Raw genomic sequence first — 17587 nt, forward strand, 5'->3', positions numbered from 1 at the left:
CCAGCGTCCCAGCGCATTTACTAAACGTCTACAGCATCAGCCTGGGTGGGGGTTCTTTCCTGAACTTGCTTAAACTCAAAGCACTCCACAGCTGCCGCAGCCAATACCCAACTAAACCTATGCCTTTGCTGCACAGAGCTAGCGCTGCAGCACTAAGGTCTGGGTCACGCACAGTCAAATGCAGAGGGCGGGGGGAATATAGAAAGGAAAGCAAGAGCCCTGCTCATAAAGCAGCAATATCACACATTCTGGTATAAAGTGTTTATTTAAGACTTCACAATTAACACAAAGTCTTCCTTTCAATGCCTTTCTCATACAGTCAATAGATTTGTATTAATCCCTCCCTCCCCCATGCATGATTGCTGTTTATTAATCTAAGCCTTTTTATTTTCATCGTGAAAAAATAAAGTGTTTCCCCACCATTTCATCTGTTCACTGCACCACTGACATCCACTGTGCTGCATTAAAGAGGAGGAGATGTAGAATGGCTATGCCTACCACTGAGGTTGAAGTTACTCCATTATTTATTGATTTATTCTTTTTTTACAGAAAGTGTTAAATGAATCAATCACCCAAGAAAAATAAATATATCATAAAGAACCAGAAGTGCTGCAGTATCCCTTTTCTTTACATAAGCTGCAGTTCAAACACATACATACGTTGCTCGCGGCAAATCATTTAATCCACTGCAACGCCATCGCCTTTACGTATGGTTGTGACCTTACACCGAAAAAGAATCTGTTCCAAAGGACTAGAGCCACAAGCCAAATTTTTATACCTAGGCCAGAGAGACCCACATGGAAGCCTGTGACCTGTGGTCCACTGATGGGCCTTTGCTCACGAGCAATTCAATCTTGTGCTTTTCAGGAAGTATCGGCTAAACACACGCGTGGGCTCGGCAGAGCCAGACCTTAAGGAGAGTGAAAGGCAGTATGAATGGTGTGCATGTTACTCACGGCAGTGCAAGCAAGTGCTTGGTATCAATGTCTCTTTGACGAGGATCTCAAGTTATGCTGCTCGTCTCATCTGGCAGGACTTTTGGCACCAGCCTCGCAAATAAATTATTCAATTGATCACCCTGCCTTTCGAGATCTTCCTTGGAGGTGGCAGAGGGCAAGGAGGCTTTCTGGTAACAAAGATGGTACTGGGTAGGCCGTGAAGTGCAACACCCATATTTATGCTTTACTGAATTACTGTGCAAAAGGGAATACTGCATCAGAAACCATAGAAGACTATATTTTAATCAAAGTCACCAGCCGCTGTATCGGAAACCTGCTAACAATTGCTCCGATTGGTTCATTTGGCTACTTTTTGTTGGTTTCTTTCTTTTTTTTTTTTTACATAAATAATATAGACCGAACATTATGAACATTTCAGCAACCATTTCTAAAAGACTGCAGAAGCCCTTTTAGGCGCCAAGAAACAACTGCAGGATTCAAATCCCAAAACTGTCTTTGGAGTCATCGAATCATCAGATTTACACGGCACCCAGTGACAACAACATTCAGTCGAGCTCAATAGGACTGCTATCTTCCTGTCCATCTTCTGTGTCATCATCTTCTCCGGTTCCCATCAGACTGTTTAAAAGATTTCCTAGAATAAAATACAAGACAGTCAAAAATGCTGGTTTTACATTCTTGGCTCAAATACTTTAACTACTCTCCTACCGTCCTGCTACTGCTAGGGTGCAGATTTCAGTAATGAAAACCCCTTTTTTTTCCCCTAAGTAGAAGAGTCTCAGCAGGACGTTAGGATTCCCGCACTGGTTTCCATTAAGAATTTATTGATTTGGAAAGCTGTATTTTGATGCGTTTCTTCTCAAAGACTACACTGGAAAAACCCCACCAAAGTCACATACTCATCATGTACCGGAGTTGATGAGAGGAAGGGAAAAAAACCCAACCAAATGAGGAAAGATGCCTCCGCCCATGAAACTGTCGAACCCCAGCAACGGCCTGTACCACGCTACAAATAACTGGTCTGAGGCACTTGTGCATCCTCCCTGTTTTATTCAATCTAAAGATGCTTGAATTGCTGAAAAGCTGTTATCTACCTATGGGATCTATGACGCCCATGTTTTTCATCAATCTCTGGGTATCGGTGAATTGACATTTGTAGGCAAAGCTTCAGTTCGGTTTACAGAGAAGCTTCGTTCTCAGGGAAAAACACTCCATTTTACAAAAGTAATCCAGTTCAATTTGCTCACATTTTATTCAAGAGCCAGGAGATGAGGGCTGAACTTCTTTATTCCTTTTCAGTTCTTGTAGAGGGGCAGTATTAATTTCAGAACTTCTACTTTGGGAACATTCATTTTCTACCAGGACTGGTCAAATCTCTACCAAAGTCCCAGACTTGACTCAAAGATAATCAGCCACTGAAGTCTGAGGAAACTGAGCTTTAACACAAACAAGATTTTTCTTTACATTTGGAAGTTATACCATAATGTCAAAAATTAAGCGTAAGAGTAATTTACATGCTCCTCCCCTTCTCAAAGATGAAAAGTCTACTAGCTTCACCAAATTAATTTCACATGCAACCAATCCATCATGTATTCTACAGCAATGACTGTTTCTACAGGCTATGAAAAACCAGATATATTCGTTAGAACAAACCTCATGCTTCCAGCACAGCTATTTCATATAAGCCACTGCTTGGAAAAGACTGGTGGTATCTATAAACAGTTGTTGGCATAATCCTTACCTAGTAATCCTCCGTAGGATGATGTCTGCTTGGGCGGAACACCGAAGAAAAGCTGTCCTATTCTATCTAGGTACTGAAACGACACGAGGTGAAGAACAATGTCAGCTACTTTGCCTACAGGTGGAAGTACTATAGGCAGCAGTTACCACACAAGCCAGACCTGTCTGCAAGTCACAAAACAGGAGACAATCACTAATTCTGTAGGTTAAATCCTGTTTACAACTACAAGTAACTCACCTCATTATACATGGGATCTCTTTTCAGCGAAGGTTGATACTGTTCACACAATACTGTAAATACTGTTAGTTTTCCTCTAGAAAGGAAACAACCAAAAATGTAACCTCAGTAACAACTGAAAAGAAAACCAAGAACAACATGAGAAAAATCAGACCGTACCCATCAACTGCCAGTAACAGAAACCAGATGAAGTTTAGCAGTGGTTGAACAAAGGGTGGACCCTTTTCTATTGAAGGATGTTTCTGTGTGTATGTCGTAAAAACAACTGATGCGCTGGTCTTATTTTTTAAGCAGAGAAATCTGTAAAAGGAAACAGAACAAAGCAAGTTAAAAATAAAAGGCAGAGAAGTAGTTTTACATGCAGAAAGGAAAAGGGAAGCCAAAAGCTCAACAATCTCTACTTCATTTGTGCATAGATGCCATCTTAGGCTTAAACTGACGGCAAAAGCTAACTGGTAGAGAGGTACACCTTTGGCAATGGTTTGGCTATCAACCGAGGAAGGGGAAATCACTACTAGAGTACATTGTGGAACAAGTGGGTTGGGAGGGAGAATTGACAGTAATAGAATGAGTTTAACCAAGATCTAAGCAGATTCTGTGCAGGATGGTTACTAAGAGAGGGCATCAATTAAATCAAAATGTGGAAAGACTGGCCACACCATGTAATTCAAATGAAACATGATATTGCCTTTACTGGTCCAGAGTTTACTATGCTGAGATAAAAACCAAATTAAAGGCCTCTGTCCTGGTCCCGTCCACTCCCAAACACACCTCCTTTCAGTACGTAACTGCTGGTGCCTAACGACTCTGTCATTCTTTTAGCACTACCTCAAAATAACATGGCATCAGGACCACTAGTAAGTTTGACACACGGCTACATGTCTCATAATAAAGCTACATTTTGAGCTCCCAAGCCATTTGTCACCACTTAACAGATCAATTTCCCAAACTGATCAAATCTTTGTTCAGGTCCAGTTAATTTAACTGGCAATCTCGGCAAGTCCCAGAAGGCCAGCAAGAGACTTTATCTGGGACAAATGCTGGCAGCAAGCACTGGGAAGGCTGCCACGAGCAGGCTCATTTGCGGTTGCAGGCTGGCCTCCAATTCTGTACCCTGACACGTGCAAGGGCATTGGGCTCTTTTGCCTTACTGCTGAGCAAGGAATTATTTTCATTAGCGTATAAACTGCCATGTAAGAGGATTTAGTACAGTATTTGAGATATAGGCCAGTAAAGGATGCAGTAGTAGTGCTGTAAAAATACTGAAAAAATAATCTTTTACTCCTAACTTCCCCCCAGAATTTCCCCCCCTCCAGAACAAAGCCCCATAAAATTGTCTGAGAGTCCTGCATGTACTGGATTTCCATAAAGGATTTTCTACCGCTCAAAATCACTGCAATCTGCATCAACCAGCTATGGAAAGCAGGACAAATCTGACATGACAGCTCGCTGCTGCCAAAAGAGAGACAGACTTGCTCTCACCTCCTCCCTCTCCCCCAAAACCTACTCTCTCCCTGACGCCCTGCTGCAGAGTCCTGTCTCCACCTCCTCCTCAGCCTCCTCCATGAGCTGCTTTCCCTGACTGAAGAAAGCCATCAGCTGATTAAACACAGTAAAATTGGCTTTGTCAACCTTAATTGTACGTGAGCTCTGCCAAGACACATAATAGCTTGCATTCCTACCTCCTACAAAATAAATGCCTGAAGTAAATTAAAGCCACCGGCAATGCTGTCAAACCAAGAAACATTGCACTGCTGCTTACAGACCAGGGTAGGGTGACCCAAGACAAATTGTCTCTTAGGACAACGAGGCTGAGAGCAAGTACTATGCTGAAGGTAAATATAGAGCCCACTTAGGCTGAGTCTTGGTAAGAACATCAAGGTAAGCCCTAACTTGACATAAAGTGGTGTTAGCAAAATGAAGAATTGTGTTTTCAGGGTCAAACAGATTGCATTAGTTCTTCAGGTAATTAACGTTATTTCAGGTTTCGACCTTAATATGTTTTGTTTGTTTGGTGTTTTTCCCTCCCCCATCTGACCAATACAACCACCAGTTTTGAGATTATTTTCTCCCATTGTTACCACACAAGATGAGTTTCAGAAGCTCTGGCCAGTTTCACAGACTCTTTTGAAAAGAATGCATGGTTAACCTACAGCTATAATGATTAAATTAGATTGGCCTCAAACACAGTGTCATCTTAGCAAAATAATTTTAAAAAAGTTTAACACCTACTGTAGTACTGCCTGTGCTACAAACATGTCCACCTCACTGCGATATCCCCTGGACGAGGAGTATTCTACTAGCATATTTGCACATCCTTCGCCATCTGTGGAGTGCAAGAAGTGATACCGAGATTCACTATAGTTTTGCTCTATAAAAGGAAAAAGAAAATGGCTTTTAAGAAATCAGTTCATCATACCTGAACATACAAACAAATCTGTTAGGCTTGTACACTACAGGTGGTAAAAGGACAAGAGCTACGTACACAGTATATAAACAAGACAACTAGCAAAGAGAGTGGGCTTTTTGCTTTATAAGTTAGACAATTTATAAAGGACATAATAAGCACATTATCCTAAATACATTTGAACAACTGTTATTAAATACAGTTTATCCAATGCTACCACAAACCACAGCTACCACTGGGACAAATAGCTTGAGCTGCAGTCACATCATTTTATCGAGCTGCACGTTGACACTTCATACTCTATCACCTGTGCTTAGGGGAAGAATCAAGAAGCTCCATATAAGACCATGTGCACCAAGAAGCCGAACAGCATCTTCAGCGTCCTTCTTTCTACGCGCACAGAAAGAAGGCATTTCCTATTTTTAGCTTAGCCCACTCTCGCTATCAAAATTAAAATTGCTTCCATATGCTGAATAGAACAGCAATTACACAGGGAAAAAAGGTGTAAGAAATAGCGATGATTTGTTAGAACTTAACTTGAAGCAAAGCACCATGCAAAATCACTGCAATGGCAAATCAAAACTGGATAGCTGCTAATTTTTGGAATATAAAAGCTTTGTTTTAAAAATCTGAGCCTTTTCTGATTAAACTCTCAAAAACTACAGACCAAGAAAACGTACGTGTTTTGCTCTTCAAAAGAGCAGTGAGCAGACTGCTATAAAATGGGGATTTTTACTTTCAGAATGCAACTATTTGTTATCCTAATTATATCTCAGCTTCTAACTTAAATGCTCTGAGGAAAATCCTCCCTTTCTGGCTGGCAGCAGCCATCAAGCTAACACAAGTCCCATGAGGAGAGCTATGGGATGGCCTATGGCACGCAGAAAGGCAATGAGCTGTAACGTTGACCATTGGGTCAGGATTGTTATACGAAACCACTATCATCACTTTGCAGCTACTGAAAAATGTAAAATAAACAATCATCTTACACAGTTGTTATTTCACAAGAAGCCACAGAAAAGATGGCATTTATTCAACTGTTCTCACGCATCTTTGTTACAATTTGAACGTAAGACTTCAAAAACTGGCTATCATCTGCAGCTAAAATAATTATTTAGTGCATTTTTGGTTTATCTTACATCCCACCCTAAGTGATAAAATCCAACACAAATCAAAGGCAACAGCATTTATTCTGGAATAAGCCTGCTGGTCAATGTCTCAAAAAGTACCTAACTCCAGATCCAAAGACTGTTTTGGATGCTAGGTGATGTATTTCAATCTTTGTCAGGTTTATCCAGGATTTAAAAAAAAACAAAACAACAACAACAACAAAACCCCAAAACCACAATAGAACAGCTTTGCTCCCCAGCTATTTTCCTCCTAATGACTCAATCAACCTACTTCAATGTCTAAAGGATCAACCTTCCTTCTACAGAGAGCTTTACAGCAGTTGTTTTGGGGTTTGCACTAGTACAGAGTTACAGCCCAAGATTTTTTTTTGTTAGTAACATCAAACTGAAGTTATTGCAAAAATCAGGTAATAATAGAAGAACTCAATCAGTCATCTCCATCTCAGCTTCCCTAGGTTATTTCCAAAGCAGATCCTTACAATACCATACCTTCAATATTTTCAAAACAAAACACAGAAAAGCCAGTTGATTTTTCTTACCTTTCCACAGGGTAATTGCTAGTAGCTGGTGTAGTTTTGGGTGTCCAAGTTTTCCTGATCCCCCACTAGACCATTTTAGTGCTCTGGATACGAAAGCCACTCTTTCAGGAGAATTTGGATCCATTAAACTAAACAATTTAGCCAAGTTTTCTAGAAGCAATAAGATTCACAAATATTTAGCATTAACAGAAATGGGATGAACTGCTGCTTCTAGTGCATCTTTAAGATACGTCATTTAAGTTACAGTGCTATCGTGCCTTAAGCTCCCTTAACAGCCTCCATAAGCCACCTTAAAAAAGAGTGACTTTGAACTTGAGCCACTTCTCATACATCAAGTCAGTCTTGCACCTATCAGCCAGCAATGTTCATATGACTCCTCCAGAGCCAAAAGCTGTGCCTTGCAGTCAGCTGGTGACACCTTCCCTGTCTCATTGTTTGGGACAGGATACCCCAGAGGACCATGCAGTTCCAAGGCAGAGGAAAGGCCACAGGTTATGGGACTGCTTGCCGTCCATAGGGAAGCTGTGAGGGCTGTAGTTCAGAAGAGCACCACCAGAAGTCGTAGATGGGATACCAAATGTCAGAGCTGATTTAAGTAAACAAAGAATGGCCTCTGTCTTTCTGTCTCCATCCATAGGCTGTTAACTGGAGCGGTTCACCCATGCTGCAGCAGTAGTCTGGCTAGGCAGCTCTTAAGGTCTCCCTGAATTGCCTGCTTACCAAATCTCACAGTCAAACAAGAAAAATTTCCTTGTCAACAGCTCAATCAAAATAAAGTACGCACTACCACAGGGCTAGGGTGGGAAACCACCAGCCACCCAAGCCCTGGGGACACCAATGACTGTGCAGGCAATACATTACTGCTGCATCGAGGAAAGGACAATGCCACGAGACAGCAATGTTTGTTCTAAGCATGCCACAAAGTTATTGGGAATCCATTATTCTCTAATGAAATTTTCCCCCAGTGCATTTCTATGATGAAGGTAACCCTTAGCCACGTGGGAGGTTTCAAGACTGTTAACAACAGTCACCGTGACATGAAAGCACATCTAAACACCCCCAAACCGAACGCAAAGGCAACCTCACCTAAAAGGTCATCTGCTACTTTAGCATCCGATTTCTCCAAAGACTCCAAAACCAGCATGGACAGATCAGCAGCGCTGTTTTGCTACAAAAGAGACACATACTGGTAGTGAGGAACATATCAGTACATAAAAGAAAACATCAACCAGAATTTTGTCAGAGGCAGATTTAATGCTTTTATCATCATCTACAGCTAAGGCACAGTACCAAGTCTCAGAATAAATAAATTACAGTAATTTGATGGCATCAAAAGAGAAGCCTCCAGGAAAGCAAAACAAATGTGGTTATGGCTATTGTCTGGATGCTCACAAACACTTCTGCTTTATGTTCCAGTTTGGCACAATCCTGCTTTGTGCAGAAAGGCTCAACAAAGAGATAAAACAAAAGATTACAAAGCAATTACCCCAGACATTTACCACTGAGAATTCACCGTTCACCCCTCAAAATCTTGGAATAATGACCTATCCACCACCCCCCCCAACCCACACACAAAAAATCAGTGACTTACCTGGTTATGACTGAAGAACAGCAAAGCACCTGAATACATTAGTTCTCTTGCTTCTGCATGTTTCCCTTGTGACATATACCTGAAAACAATACCAAAGCCTCAGGAAAAATTACCACTAAATAAGCTGTATATACTTAAAGTTACTTACATTTAAAGGATCACTAAAATTTAAAATAAAGGCAATAAGGGATTTATTTTTAAATCAGTTTAGCTTCAATAATGACATAACTTTAACTGCAAGCTACAATTTGTTTTCTGCTCCAGACTTGATGGAATAGGAGCAAAGAGTATAAGAATGAAAACGGAGAGCTTCAAACCTGATTTGGGCTGAAACAAAGAAAAGGAAATGATCCCAAGAGTTCACTTGAGCAAAAGATGCCAATGCACTGAACTACACACACCACTCAGACCATCACAGTAGAGCCTTCACCAAAACCAAAGCCATCACAGCGAAACAGTTTTCAGAACACACCCTGGACAGCTTGCACACCCAGTGCCGCCCAAGCGACTCCAGCCCTCTCCTCAGCTGTGTCTCCTTTCCACTGGTTTAAGTCTCTCTGACCACTACTACTCCCTGCCAGGGGACAACAGCCACATACGAGTCCTCTGCTGAACCAAAGCAGCTTGTCTCTGATGGGCTCTAGTAAGAAAAGAGCAGCCAGCAAGGTTGGTGCGATGCAACACTTTACAGAGTCACCAATTCACAACAGAAACAAGTCTGGTCTCCCAAATATAATGCTTCAGAACATACCTGCTGCAGCTCTGCAGCTCCACCCTCCTCACTGAAGAATTAATCAAGAAATGAAGAATAAAAGAGCTTGTTCCCAATGGTTACCTCAAGAGCAGGAGCCTCTTACCATGGTGCTGTGACTGCAGCACATCATCACTATCGGTAACTAAAGGTCTTGGATAGTCACAGCTCTAGATTATAAACTCAGCATTTCCTAAAAAGCAATTAAGGTGTGGCAACAGACATTTTCCAATTTCCATGTCTCTTAACTGCTTCTCATAAAGTCTGTTTTCTGAGTAGTTAATAACAACAGCCAATTTGCTTATATCAAAAAGATAAGACGTCAGCCCTACCACACTGCTTTAGCATCTGCAATATTTGTTTTGTCCTCTACAGCGCCTGGCTGTGCTGTGCCCGTTTCACCCCTTTCTGTTCTTGAAGGTCAGAGCAGCCTCCCTGTCCCGCAGCCGCTCCGCTGCACCAGCGTCCCCACATGGAAGGGGTTGCACCAACCAGAGGGAAAAGCAAATGGCAGATCCCAAAAGCTCCTGTGCTGCATGTGAGAGCCCTGTCACACGTGTGACAGTCCCAGGGACAGGTCCTGCGGGTAAAGCCAGACCAGACAATGAGCACGGGAGGAGGCAGAGTCCTCCCATCCTGCACACTGTCTTCCAAAAACCCCAAGGTCTTCTATCCAAAACAGTTACCAGAGTTGCAATAATGGATGGCACAATGGTGTTTTTTTGGAATAAGTATCCTCAATAATTCAGATTTGCAATCGCTCCACACGTTAGTCAAACAGATCGGCAGCTCCAACATTTTTATAGTTGGCCTCACATCCAGGTTTGCTTCTAGACTCCGAATCTCACTGTGGATCCGCTTCCACAAATTCTACTTACAGTAGATTCCCAGTGCTATTTGGTAGCTCTTAATCTGGGAATTACCACAGCAGATACTACAAGATGCTGAAAACAGCTTTACAATACAAAATACATTTAAAAGAGTTGTGGGGATTCTTTTAAAAAAAACCCGTTTATTTAAAAATAAATTTTAATAAAAATAAATGTTCACTACATTGATCTAAGTGGCATTTAGAACAACAGAGAAACATTTTCATAACCAAGATCCTGGAACAGATCATTCATACCAGAAAAAGAACTTACAAGCACGAGGAAAACAGATGCCAATGTAACTACAACAGGGGTGTTAAACTTGGAAGTTTGACTCAATCACCGAATCGTAAATGGGGAAGAGCTCAACGCAGCCAGCCGGCACGGTAACGACACTGGCCCAGGAGCTCCTGTTCGGAGGAGCACAGGACTCGCTGCTCGCTGTCAGGCAGGAACAGCAGTTTTCCACCTGCTGCGTGGATCACAGGGAGGGATAAGGAGTCCGCAGGACGCAGGCTCATGACAATCTTTCCTCCTGCATCCTCAAACACATCTCAGTTTTTGACTTTTGAAGCTTTGAGTCAGGATTTCAAGTTTAACACATAACTCATGTCAGAACAGACTAACATTTTACAGGCTGGTGTTCTTTGAAACAAGAAAACACCGGCCGTCCCAAGTACCATTCCGCAGCTGAGGTCGTCTCACTCATGCTAACGTGTCTCTGGAATACTGTTGACATTTAACATACATTTTACAGAGGACAGACAGGACAATCCAGGACTCTCTTTTTTTTTGCCCTCAGTGACTTTCCAAACAAATTTCACAGTCTCATAACATCTTTTTGCCTAGAAGGAAACCCTCTTCCTAGCTATGCAAATGTCACCTTCTCATTTAATTGAGCACCTCCTCTCTCTTGCATGTAGAACGGAAAAAGCAGGATCTTTGATTCCAAATTAATTCACGGAGGCTTAAGCAAACTGTGCGAGTTAATACATTCACAAGACTGGATGAGAAGTGACCTGCTGAGCCAAGTCATCTTCTGCCACCGCAGCCAACACAGCACATAATCCCTACTATAAAAAATGGGCCATGCTTTGTCTTAAATTTAGATTTAGTCTCAAATACAATTTAAGTCTTGTCCTGGTTTCAGCTGGGATAGAGTTAAATTTCTTCATAGTAGCCAGTATGGGACTATGTTTTGGATTTTTGCTAGGAACAGTGGTGATAATGTGGAGATGTTTTAGTTGTTGCTAAGTAGCGCTTACACTGGTCAAGGACTTTTTCAGCTCCCCGTGCTCTGCCGGGTGCACAAGAAGCTGGGAGGGGACACAGCCAGGACAGCTGACCCAAACTGACCAAAGGGATATCCCACACCATATGGCATCATGCTCAGTTTATAAGGCTGGGGAAGAAGGAGGAAGGGGGGACGTTTGGAGTAATGGTGTTTGTCTTCCCAAGTAACCGTTACGTGTGATGGAGCCCTGCTTTCCTGGGGATGGCTGAGCACCTGCCTGCCCGTGGGAAGGAGTGAATGAATTCCTTGTTTTGCTTTGCTTGTGTGTGCAGCTTTTGCTTAACCTATTAAACTGTCATTATCTCAAACCACGAGTTGCCTCACTTTTACTCTTCCGATTCTCTCCCCCGTCCCACCAGGGGAGAGTGATCAAGCAGCTGCGTGGTGCCTGGCTGCTGACTGGGGCTAAACAACAAGTCTTAAGGCCTAGATGGTGCCCTCGCTGATCCCACCAGGCCACAGCAGAACACAACTGCTTTAATTTCATGGTGCTTGGTGTACAGGGTAGGGCGGGCTATCTAATGTGTGCTGCCAGCAGCAGTAGGACTGTGCACCAAGGAGCCTCTTCCCCACGTGCCTGACTGCTACTTTTCTGTGCATACCCACAGGCCTGTTCCTGCTCCAACTCTGAGGAGCTCCGAGGACAGGTGACACACAAGTGAGCTACCAAGACTCAGAAGGCAGATTTCCCACCTGTCCTCCCAACAACGCTGGGACCAGCTGAGGAAGCCCCTAGAAGAGACATCTTATTCTGTGAATTGCCTGAAAGGAAGGGTCAACATTTTCTGTTCTGATGAGAGAAAGGGCGTCCACTGCAAGTTACAGGAGGTGTGAAAAATCAAATAAAGTTTGCAAGAAAAATAAGTTTCTTATGAGAAAACAGGTAGTAGTAATATTTCTGAAAAAATGCCCAGGCCTGTTCTACTTAGTCGTAATCACGTACGCAAACATTACACCAGCTAGAATCTATTCTAATAAAATCTGTCTGTACAGGTGATATTTGCCATTCTGAGAGCTGCCCCTTCCCGAAAGTGGTACCCGAGGGTGACTGCCATGCAACAAGGCAGCCCTGTTTCTTGGCAGAGCAATCATCGAGCCAAAACCTTAAAACCGTGAAATACCCCCCTTGGCAGCCAGGCCGAGAGCGGGAGGCGCCTGCCCCCGGAGCGCAGGGTGGCCCCAGGGCCAGGGACGCGCGGGGCCTGCGAGCCCCCGGGGGACGCTCGGGGGGGGCTGACCGAGGCCATCCCGGCCGGCCGGGGGAGGGGGTGTGCGTCACTCGGGACGGGGGCGCAAAACTCAGCTCTGCCCGTCACCGCGGGGAGGTATGACGCAACACGTCCCCTGCACGTCAGCGGGACGGGACGGGACGGGACGGTGCTCTCCCGGGACGCAAGGCAGGGAGCCCCCGCCGTGCCCCGCTCCCGCCAGCGCCGTCCCGTCCCTCAGCCGGGCCCGCGCGGTCGGGTCGGGTCGGGTCAGGCCGGGCGGCTGGGCCCGGCCGCGCCACCGTCGGGCTTCAACCTCCAAACCCCGTCGAGCAGAGGCTCCCCGCGCCGCCCCTAAGGCCTCCAGCGGCGGCGGGGTCTGGGGCAGCGGGAACGGGGCCGGTCCGGGGTGGAGCGGGGCCACCACGGGCAGCCCGCTGCCCTCAGGTCGGGCCCGGGCCCAGCTTGGTCCGGCGCCCCTCGCCCTGCCCTGCCCTCCGCGGCACGTACCCGCCCCACCCCGCCCCCCTGCGGCCCAATGAGAAAGCAGGATGCGGCGATGGGCAGGAGCCGCGGCCAATGGGGAGCGGACGTGGGCGCGGCGGGCGGCAGCCCAGCGGAGTGCGTGGGAAGGCTCTGGAAGGCCGGGCGGGGGAGGGGCAGGGCGACGAGCCGGGCCCGGCCGGGCCCTACCTGAAGAACAGCGTCCGGTACATCTGGTGCGCCTCGTAGTAGTCGCCCTTCTCGACGCTGGCGCGCAGCTTGCCCTCCACGCGCTGCACGCCGCCGCGGTTCCTGCCGCCGCCTTTCGCGGCTTCCTGCTCCGCCGCCATGATCGCCGCCGCCATCACCGCGGAGGAGGGGAGGGGGGACGGAGGGCGGGCACAGGCGCACGCAGACCCACGCAGCCCCGCGGCGGCGTCGCGGCCCTCACGTCTCGCCCGCCCGGCTTCCGCCCACTCCGACGGCGGCCGGCGAGGCTCAGGGGCGGTCCGCGTCACGTGGGGCCCCGGGGGCGGGGCCGAGCGGGGGTGGGGTCGCGTTTGCCGAGGGGCTGCACCGGCCGGGCGGGGCTAAAAGCGGGGAGGGTGGGGGTGGTGTGTGTCCCCCACGGCTTCGGCCTGCCTCAGAGGCCGCTCCCGGCCCTGAAAACCGGGGAAAAGGTGGAGCATGAAGAAATGGAGGAAGGGTTTGTGCATGGCAGGCAGCAAAACCCAGGCGAGCGCGGGTGGGCCTCGGGGCGAGAGGGCAGAGCCGCGACGCAGGGTGAAAAACAAACAGCAAAACACCCCACCCCACAACAAAAATCCAAAAATTCAAACGGTATTGCTCGATGCTCTTCAGCAACGTGTAACCACCAACTTCTGGGGTTTTTTTCCTTCAGAAAATTGCAGCGTGCGCTGAGGGGCACGAGACCCTGCCGCACTGAAACACCCAAGGGAAAAAATCAGGCCCCACGTACTGATCTACTGGCCACGCACGCGGCACGTCCAGGGCGCGCGGCTCTACGCCTGCGAACAGCACGGCTTCGCTCCCAACCTCTTTTGCAGGGAAGGGGGAGAAAGGGGGAAAGGAGCCCTGGCGTAAAAACCTGTTCTGCCTACGACTGCGGCACCTACATATACTATAGTCTCCCGTGCCCTCAGTTATTTAAGCAGGTGATCAAAAGTACAGAAAAGAAACTTTATTTCTTGTTCCAAATATTACATGCACTTCCAAAAATTAAAACTCTTTATTTAAACATCTCAATAGCATCTTGTCAGTTTAGAGGCAGCAAAGAGTAACAGACAGTTTGAAAAGCATTTACAAAAATACATTGCACAAAGTCCTATCTTGCTCTTTTTAAAAATAAGTTAGTGTTATTCAAAATATTCCCACCCCAGCTACCTAATTTAAATTTATACAGGATAATTCTAATTTTAAATGTGTAACCTATAATGCAAAAACACCTGTACAGACATAGTCTAGCTCCTCTGCGTAGGCCATAGGGTCTGTCTCTAGCTCAAGTGAAAAAAAAAGAGATAGTTCTTCACAGAGACACTTTTTTAAACATTTGAGGACTGTTGTGCAACATATGTAACTAATCAGAAAACCAGTCAGCAGTTCCATGTGTTAACAGTTCATGTGTTAACTATAAAATGCATTGTAACAGCAGGGTAAAAATTCTGTATGCAAGTACATTTCCGGAATCTTTTTTGAAAAGGATCTTCAAAGTAGCAATCCTACGGGGGCAATAAGCACTTCCGGCTCATTCTATGCAGGAATGTTGCTCGTGAGAGCAAGACATCACTCTAATCTTCTTACACTTGACCAAGGAGTGATCTAAAGAACACACATGTATTTCAATGTGGCAGCACTGAGCAAAAGTCCCTCTTGTAAACGCAAAGTAGCAAGGGCTGCTTCAGCCTTGTCTTCCACTTACTGCACCCTACGGTACGGCCCTTGCTGCGTACAACGAACCAGCCTAGGGAGTTTTGTCCCACGGAGATCGCTTTTGACAAATTAAGATTGTTTAACTGCTGCACACTAATGCTTACTAAGCAACATAGCAGGCTCCTCAGCTCCGATCCAGTTAGTCCGACCATCAAGGTCAGTTTGCAATTAGCGCTAAAGAAGAACAAACTGGCCAAGTTGCTACGGTAAAAACCTTTAAAATAACTTTGAGTAACTGAAGTTATCCCTGACTTTTAGAGCAAGTCATGGCCACAAGTTACAGTAAAGCATTCTCGGTCGCTGGTGTTTAAACTAGTTTTGGTTGCATTAAACTTTCCCTGACAGTAGTATTTATTATATTCAACATGTATCAAAGCAGCCCTTTTGGATCCACCAAAAAGGTCAAAACCAAGGGTCAGCTGAGGGACACCTTTAGCCACAGCCAGTGTTTAAAATGTACCACAGTTTTTGGCTTATGGTGCCAAGCTAACAGAACTATGCAGTCAAGTCCTGGATTTAAAAATAAAGATTCCTAGGTGCAGAAAGTGTGGTTTATTCTTTTAAAAAACCCAATACATTCATTTTTAATAAAATAGGTGTCACCTGTTTGCCAACTGGGCTTTATGAACCAGAGTAGTTTGCATGCATTATTTCTCTCAGCATGGACACAAAAATATAAAGCTAACTGGCAATTACAAGCTGAGCATTAGAGCAGATAGAAATTATTTTGTTTATACAGTTCTGCTGACAGTCTTCTGCCTTTATCCGAGGATCAATAGTTCTGCAGTGTATCTCTTGCATCCTCGTCCTTTAAAGATTCCAGTGTTCTAGGCTTTCCGGTATATACAAATTGAGAACAAAATGTACAACAACAACAAAACCAACCCAAGCTGTAGTGTAGGAGATTATTCGGCAGGTTTCCCATGCACTCTGAACCGATAAAGGCATGTGTACTCTGCATGTCCCCAGTTAGAAAAAATTCTCAGTTCCACTATTTGGAATGCATGTTCACTTTTCTCCTGGAGAAGGAAAAAGCAAACACACAAACCAGAGTTAGGCTTCCAGTATAAACAGGTGCAACTGAAGTTGCTTTCTTAGATTCCGGCAACTACCAACTTTTATTCATAACTAAGTTATGCCGTGGGAACTTCCTGCCACTTTGAACAGAACCTGCCTTGCCTTACGACTAGTTTTTTGTGAAGCGAGTCAGAAGCAGCATGAAGCAGACTCTTCATATGTTTAGCATCTTCATACTATTTGTGTCCAGATGGCACAAACCTTTCATAAAATCATTTAGGTTGGAAAAGAGCTCTAGGATCATCAAGTCCAACTGTCAACCCAGCACCCCCAGGCCTCCTAAACCGTGCCCTGAAGTGCCACATCTACACATTTTTTGAATGCTTCCCCACCCCCACCCTGCAGAAGAAAATGCCTTTTTTCCCCCTGCCTCTTTAGAGCCATTTCCCTGCCTCTAACCTGTTTAAGACCAGAAGTTTTGGGGCAGATCGGTAGATACTTTCTGCCTCAGTTTCTACAGTGTCCCACAAAGAATGAGGCCTTTTACCTTCACTGCTCGTTACTCATACTTTCTATGGTAGTGCACATCTTTCTCCTGACACTTTAAACCTTATCATCCAGACTTACCATGACTGGAAACATCTGCAGTGGTTCTCCTCCTTCATCATAGACATACTGTCCTAGAAGTGTGCCATCTTCTTGATATTCATCATCTAGACCCTATAACAACAGGATAAAGGTTTTTGCTTCCGTCAAATTTGAAATAAAACCAAAACCAGAAGCACGTCTAAGTAACTGAGTATCAACAGGCAGCATTCAGAAGCCTATCAAACCAGGATGAGAATGCTTCCCATGTAACTTAATGCTTGTTCAGGCACAGCTCTGTATTTGAGTTTCCTCTGCTGCAAATAGTTGTGCTATGTTTGGATGTTTTGATGGTCAAAGCCCTTAATTTCCATGGCAAAACCACTATCACAGTGTACAGTATAAACTGCTCAGGAAAAGCAAGAATGAGAAAACATCAAGGGTGTAAACAAGATGGAAGTCAAGATTCTGAAAGCTCATAAAAAGATATAAGCAATTTTAAGAGCAATGACAGAAAGAGTGTCTCTTCTTAGCTGTCCTTCCTTCAGTCATTATTTTCCAAGATATGTAACACAAATATTCTTTATGCCTACAAACATCAACTTCAGTTCAGAGACAGACTTACATATACTGAAAAGTTCCGAGGAGCACTGGTGATATTTCCTGTGGGTGAAAGTGCTTTTGGTATGTGTTCCACCGTAAAGGCAGTTGGATAGATCTTCATTGAAAGTCTAACTACAAGATACCCCTGTGATCCTTTGAAAGCCCAGCAGTTTCCTGGATACATGTCCGGCTAGACAGGAGGAAGGGGGAGGACAGAATGGGA

At 44.9% G+C, this 17587-nt stretch overlaps 2 protein-coding genes across 12 annotated transcripts in view; both read right to left on the bottom strand.

Moving 5' to 3' along the window:
* Positions 1–246: 246 nt before the first annotated feature.
* Positions 247–13706, bottom strand: GET4 (guided entry of tail-anchored proteins factor 4). Of its 2 annotated transcripts, none has more exons than XM_064461668.1 (9): positions 13420–13706; positions 8605–8683; positions 8100–8181; positions 7014–7163; positions 5170–5263; positions 3097–3237; positions 2938–3013; positions 2701–2773; positions 247–1593 (listed from the first exon to the last, which is right to left on the bottom strand). In XM_064461668.1, the coding sequence occupies exons 1-9, from the start codon at positions 13572–13574 to the stop codon at positions 1505–1507; spliced, it is 939 nt and encodes a 312-aa protein (XP_064317738.1). In that variant the 5' UTR covers positions 13575–13706; the 3' UTR covers positions 247–1504. The 2 variants fall into 2 exon arrangements, with proteins under 2 accessions (XP_064317738.1, XP_064317737.1); XM_064461667.1 differs by having other exon boundaries at positions 5170–5308; positions 13420–13704.
* Positions 13707–14395: 689 nt separating this feature from the next.
* SUN1 (Sad1 and UNC84 domain containing 1) overlaps positions 14396–17587 on the bottom strand; it is a 30002-nt gene continuing 26810 nt past the window's right edge. For all 10 annotated transcript variants that reach the window (XM_064461671.1, XM_064461677.1, XM_064461676.1 and 7 more), the window contains 3 exons: positions 17387–17554; positions 16804–16896; positions 14396–16178 (listed from right to left, as the gene is read on the bottom strand). In XM_064461671.1, the coding sequence (XP_064317741.1) occupies positions 16065–16178; positions 16804–16896; positions 17387–17554 (375 nt within the window). In that variant the 3' untranslated portion in view covers positions 14396–16064. The remainder of the gene's footprint in view (positions 16179–16803; positions 16897–17386; positions 17555–17587) is intronic.

Source organism: Phalacrocorax carbo, chromosome 10, assembly GCF_963921805.1.
Source record: "Phalacrocorax carbo chromosome 10, bPhaCar2.1, whole genome shotgun sequence".
Taxonomy (NCBI): Eukaryota; Metazoa; Chordata; class Aves; order Suliformes; family Phalacrocoracidae; genus Phalacrocorax; species Phalacrocorax carbo.

Coding starts and splice junctions, on each gene's coding strand:
- GET4 (XM_064461667.1), bottom strand. CDS start 13,574: ATGGCGGCGGCGATCATGGCGGCGGAGCAGGAAGCCGCGAAAGGCGGC. Junction 5,309..7,013: donor AGCAATTACCCTGTGGAAAG/GTAAGAAAAATC, acceptor TTCCTTTTATAG/AGCAAAACTATAGTGAATCT. Junction 1,594..2,700: donor ATCCTACGGAGGATTACTAG/GTAAGGATTATG, acceptor ATTTTATTCTAG/GAAATCTTTTAAACAGTCTG.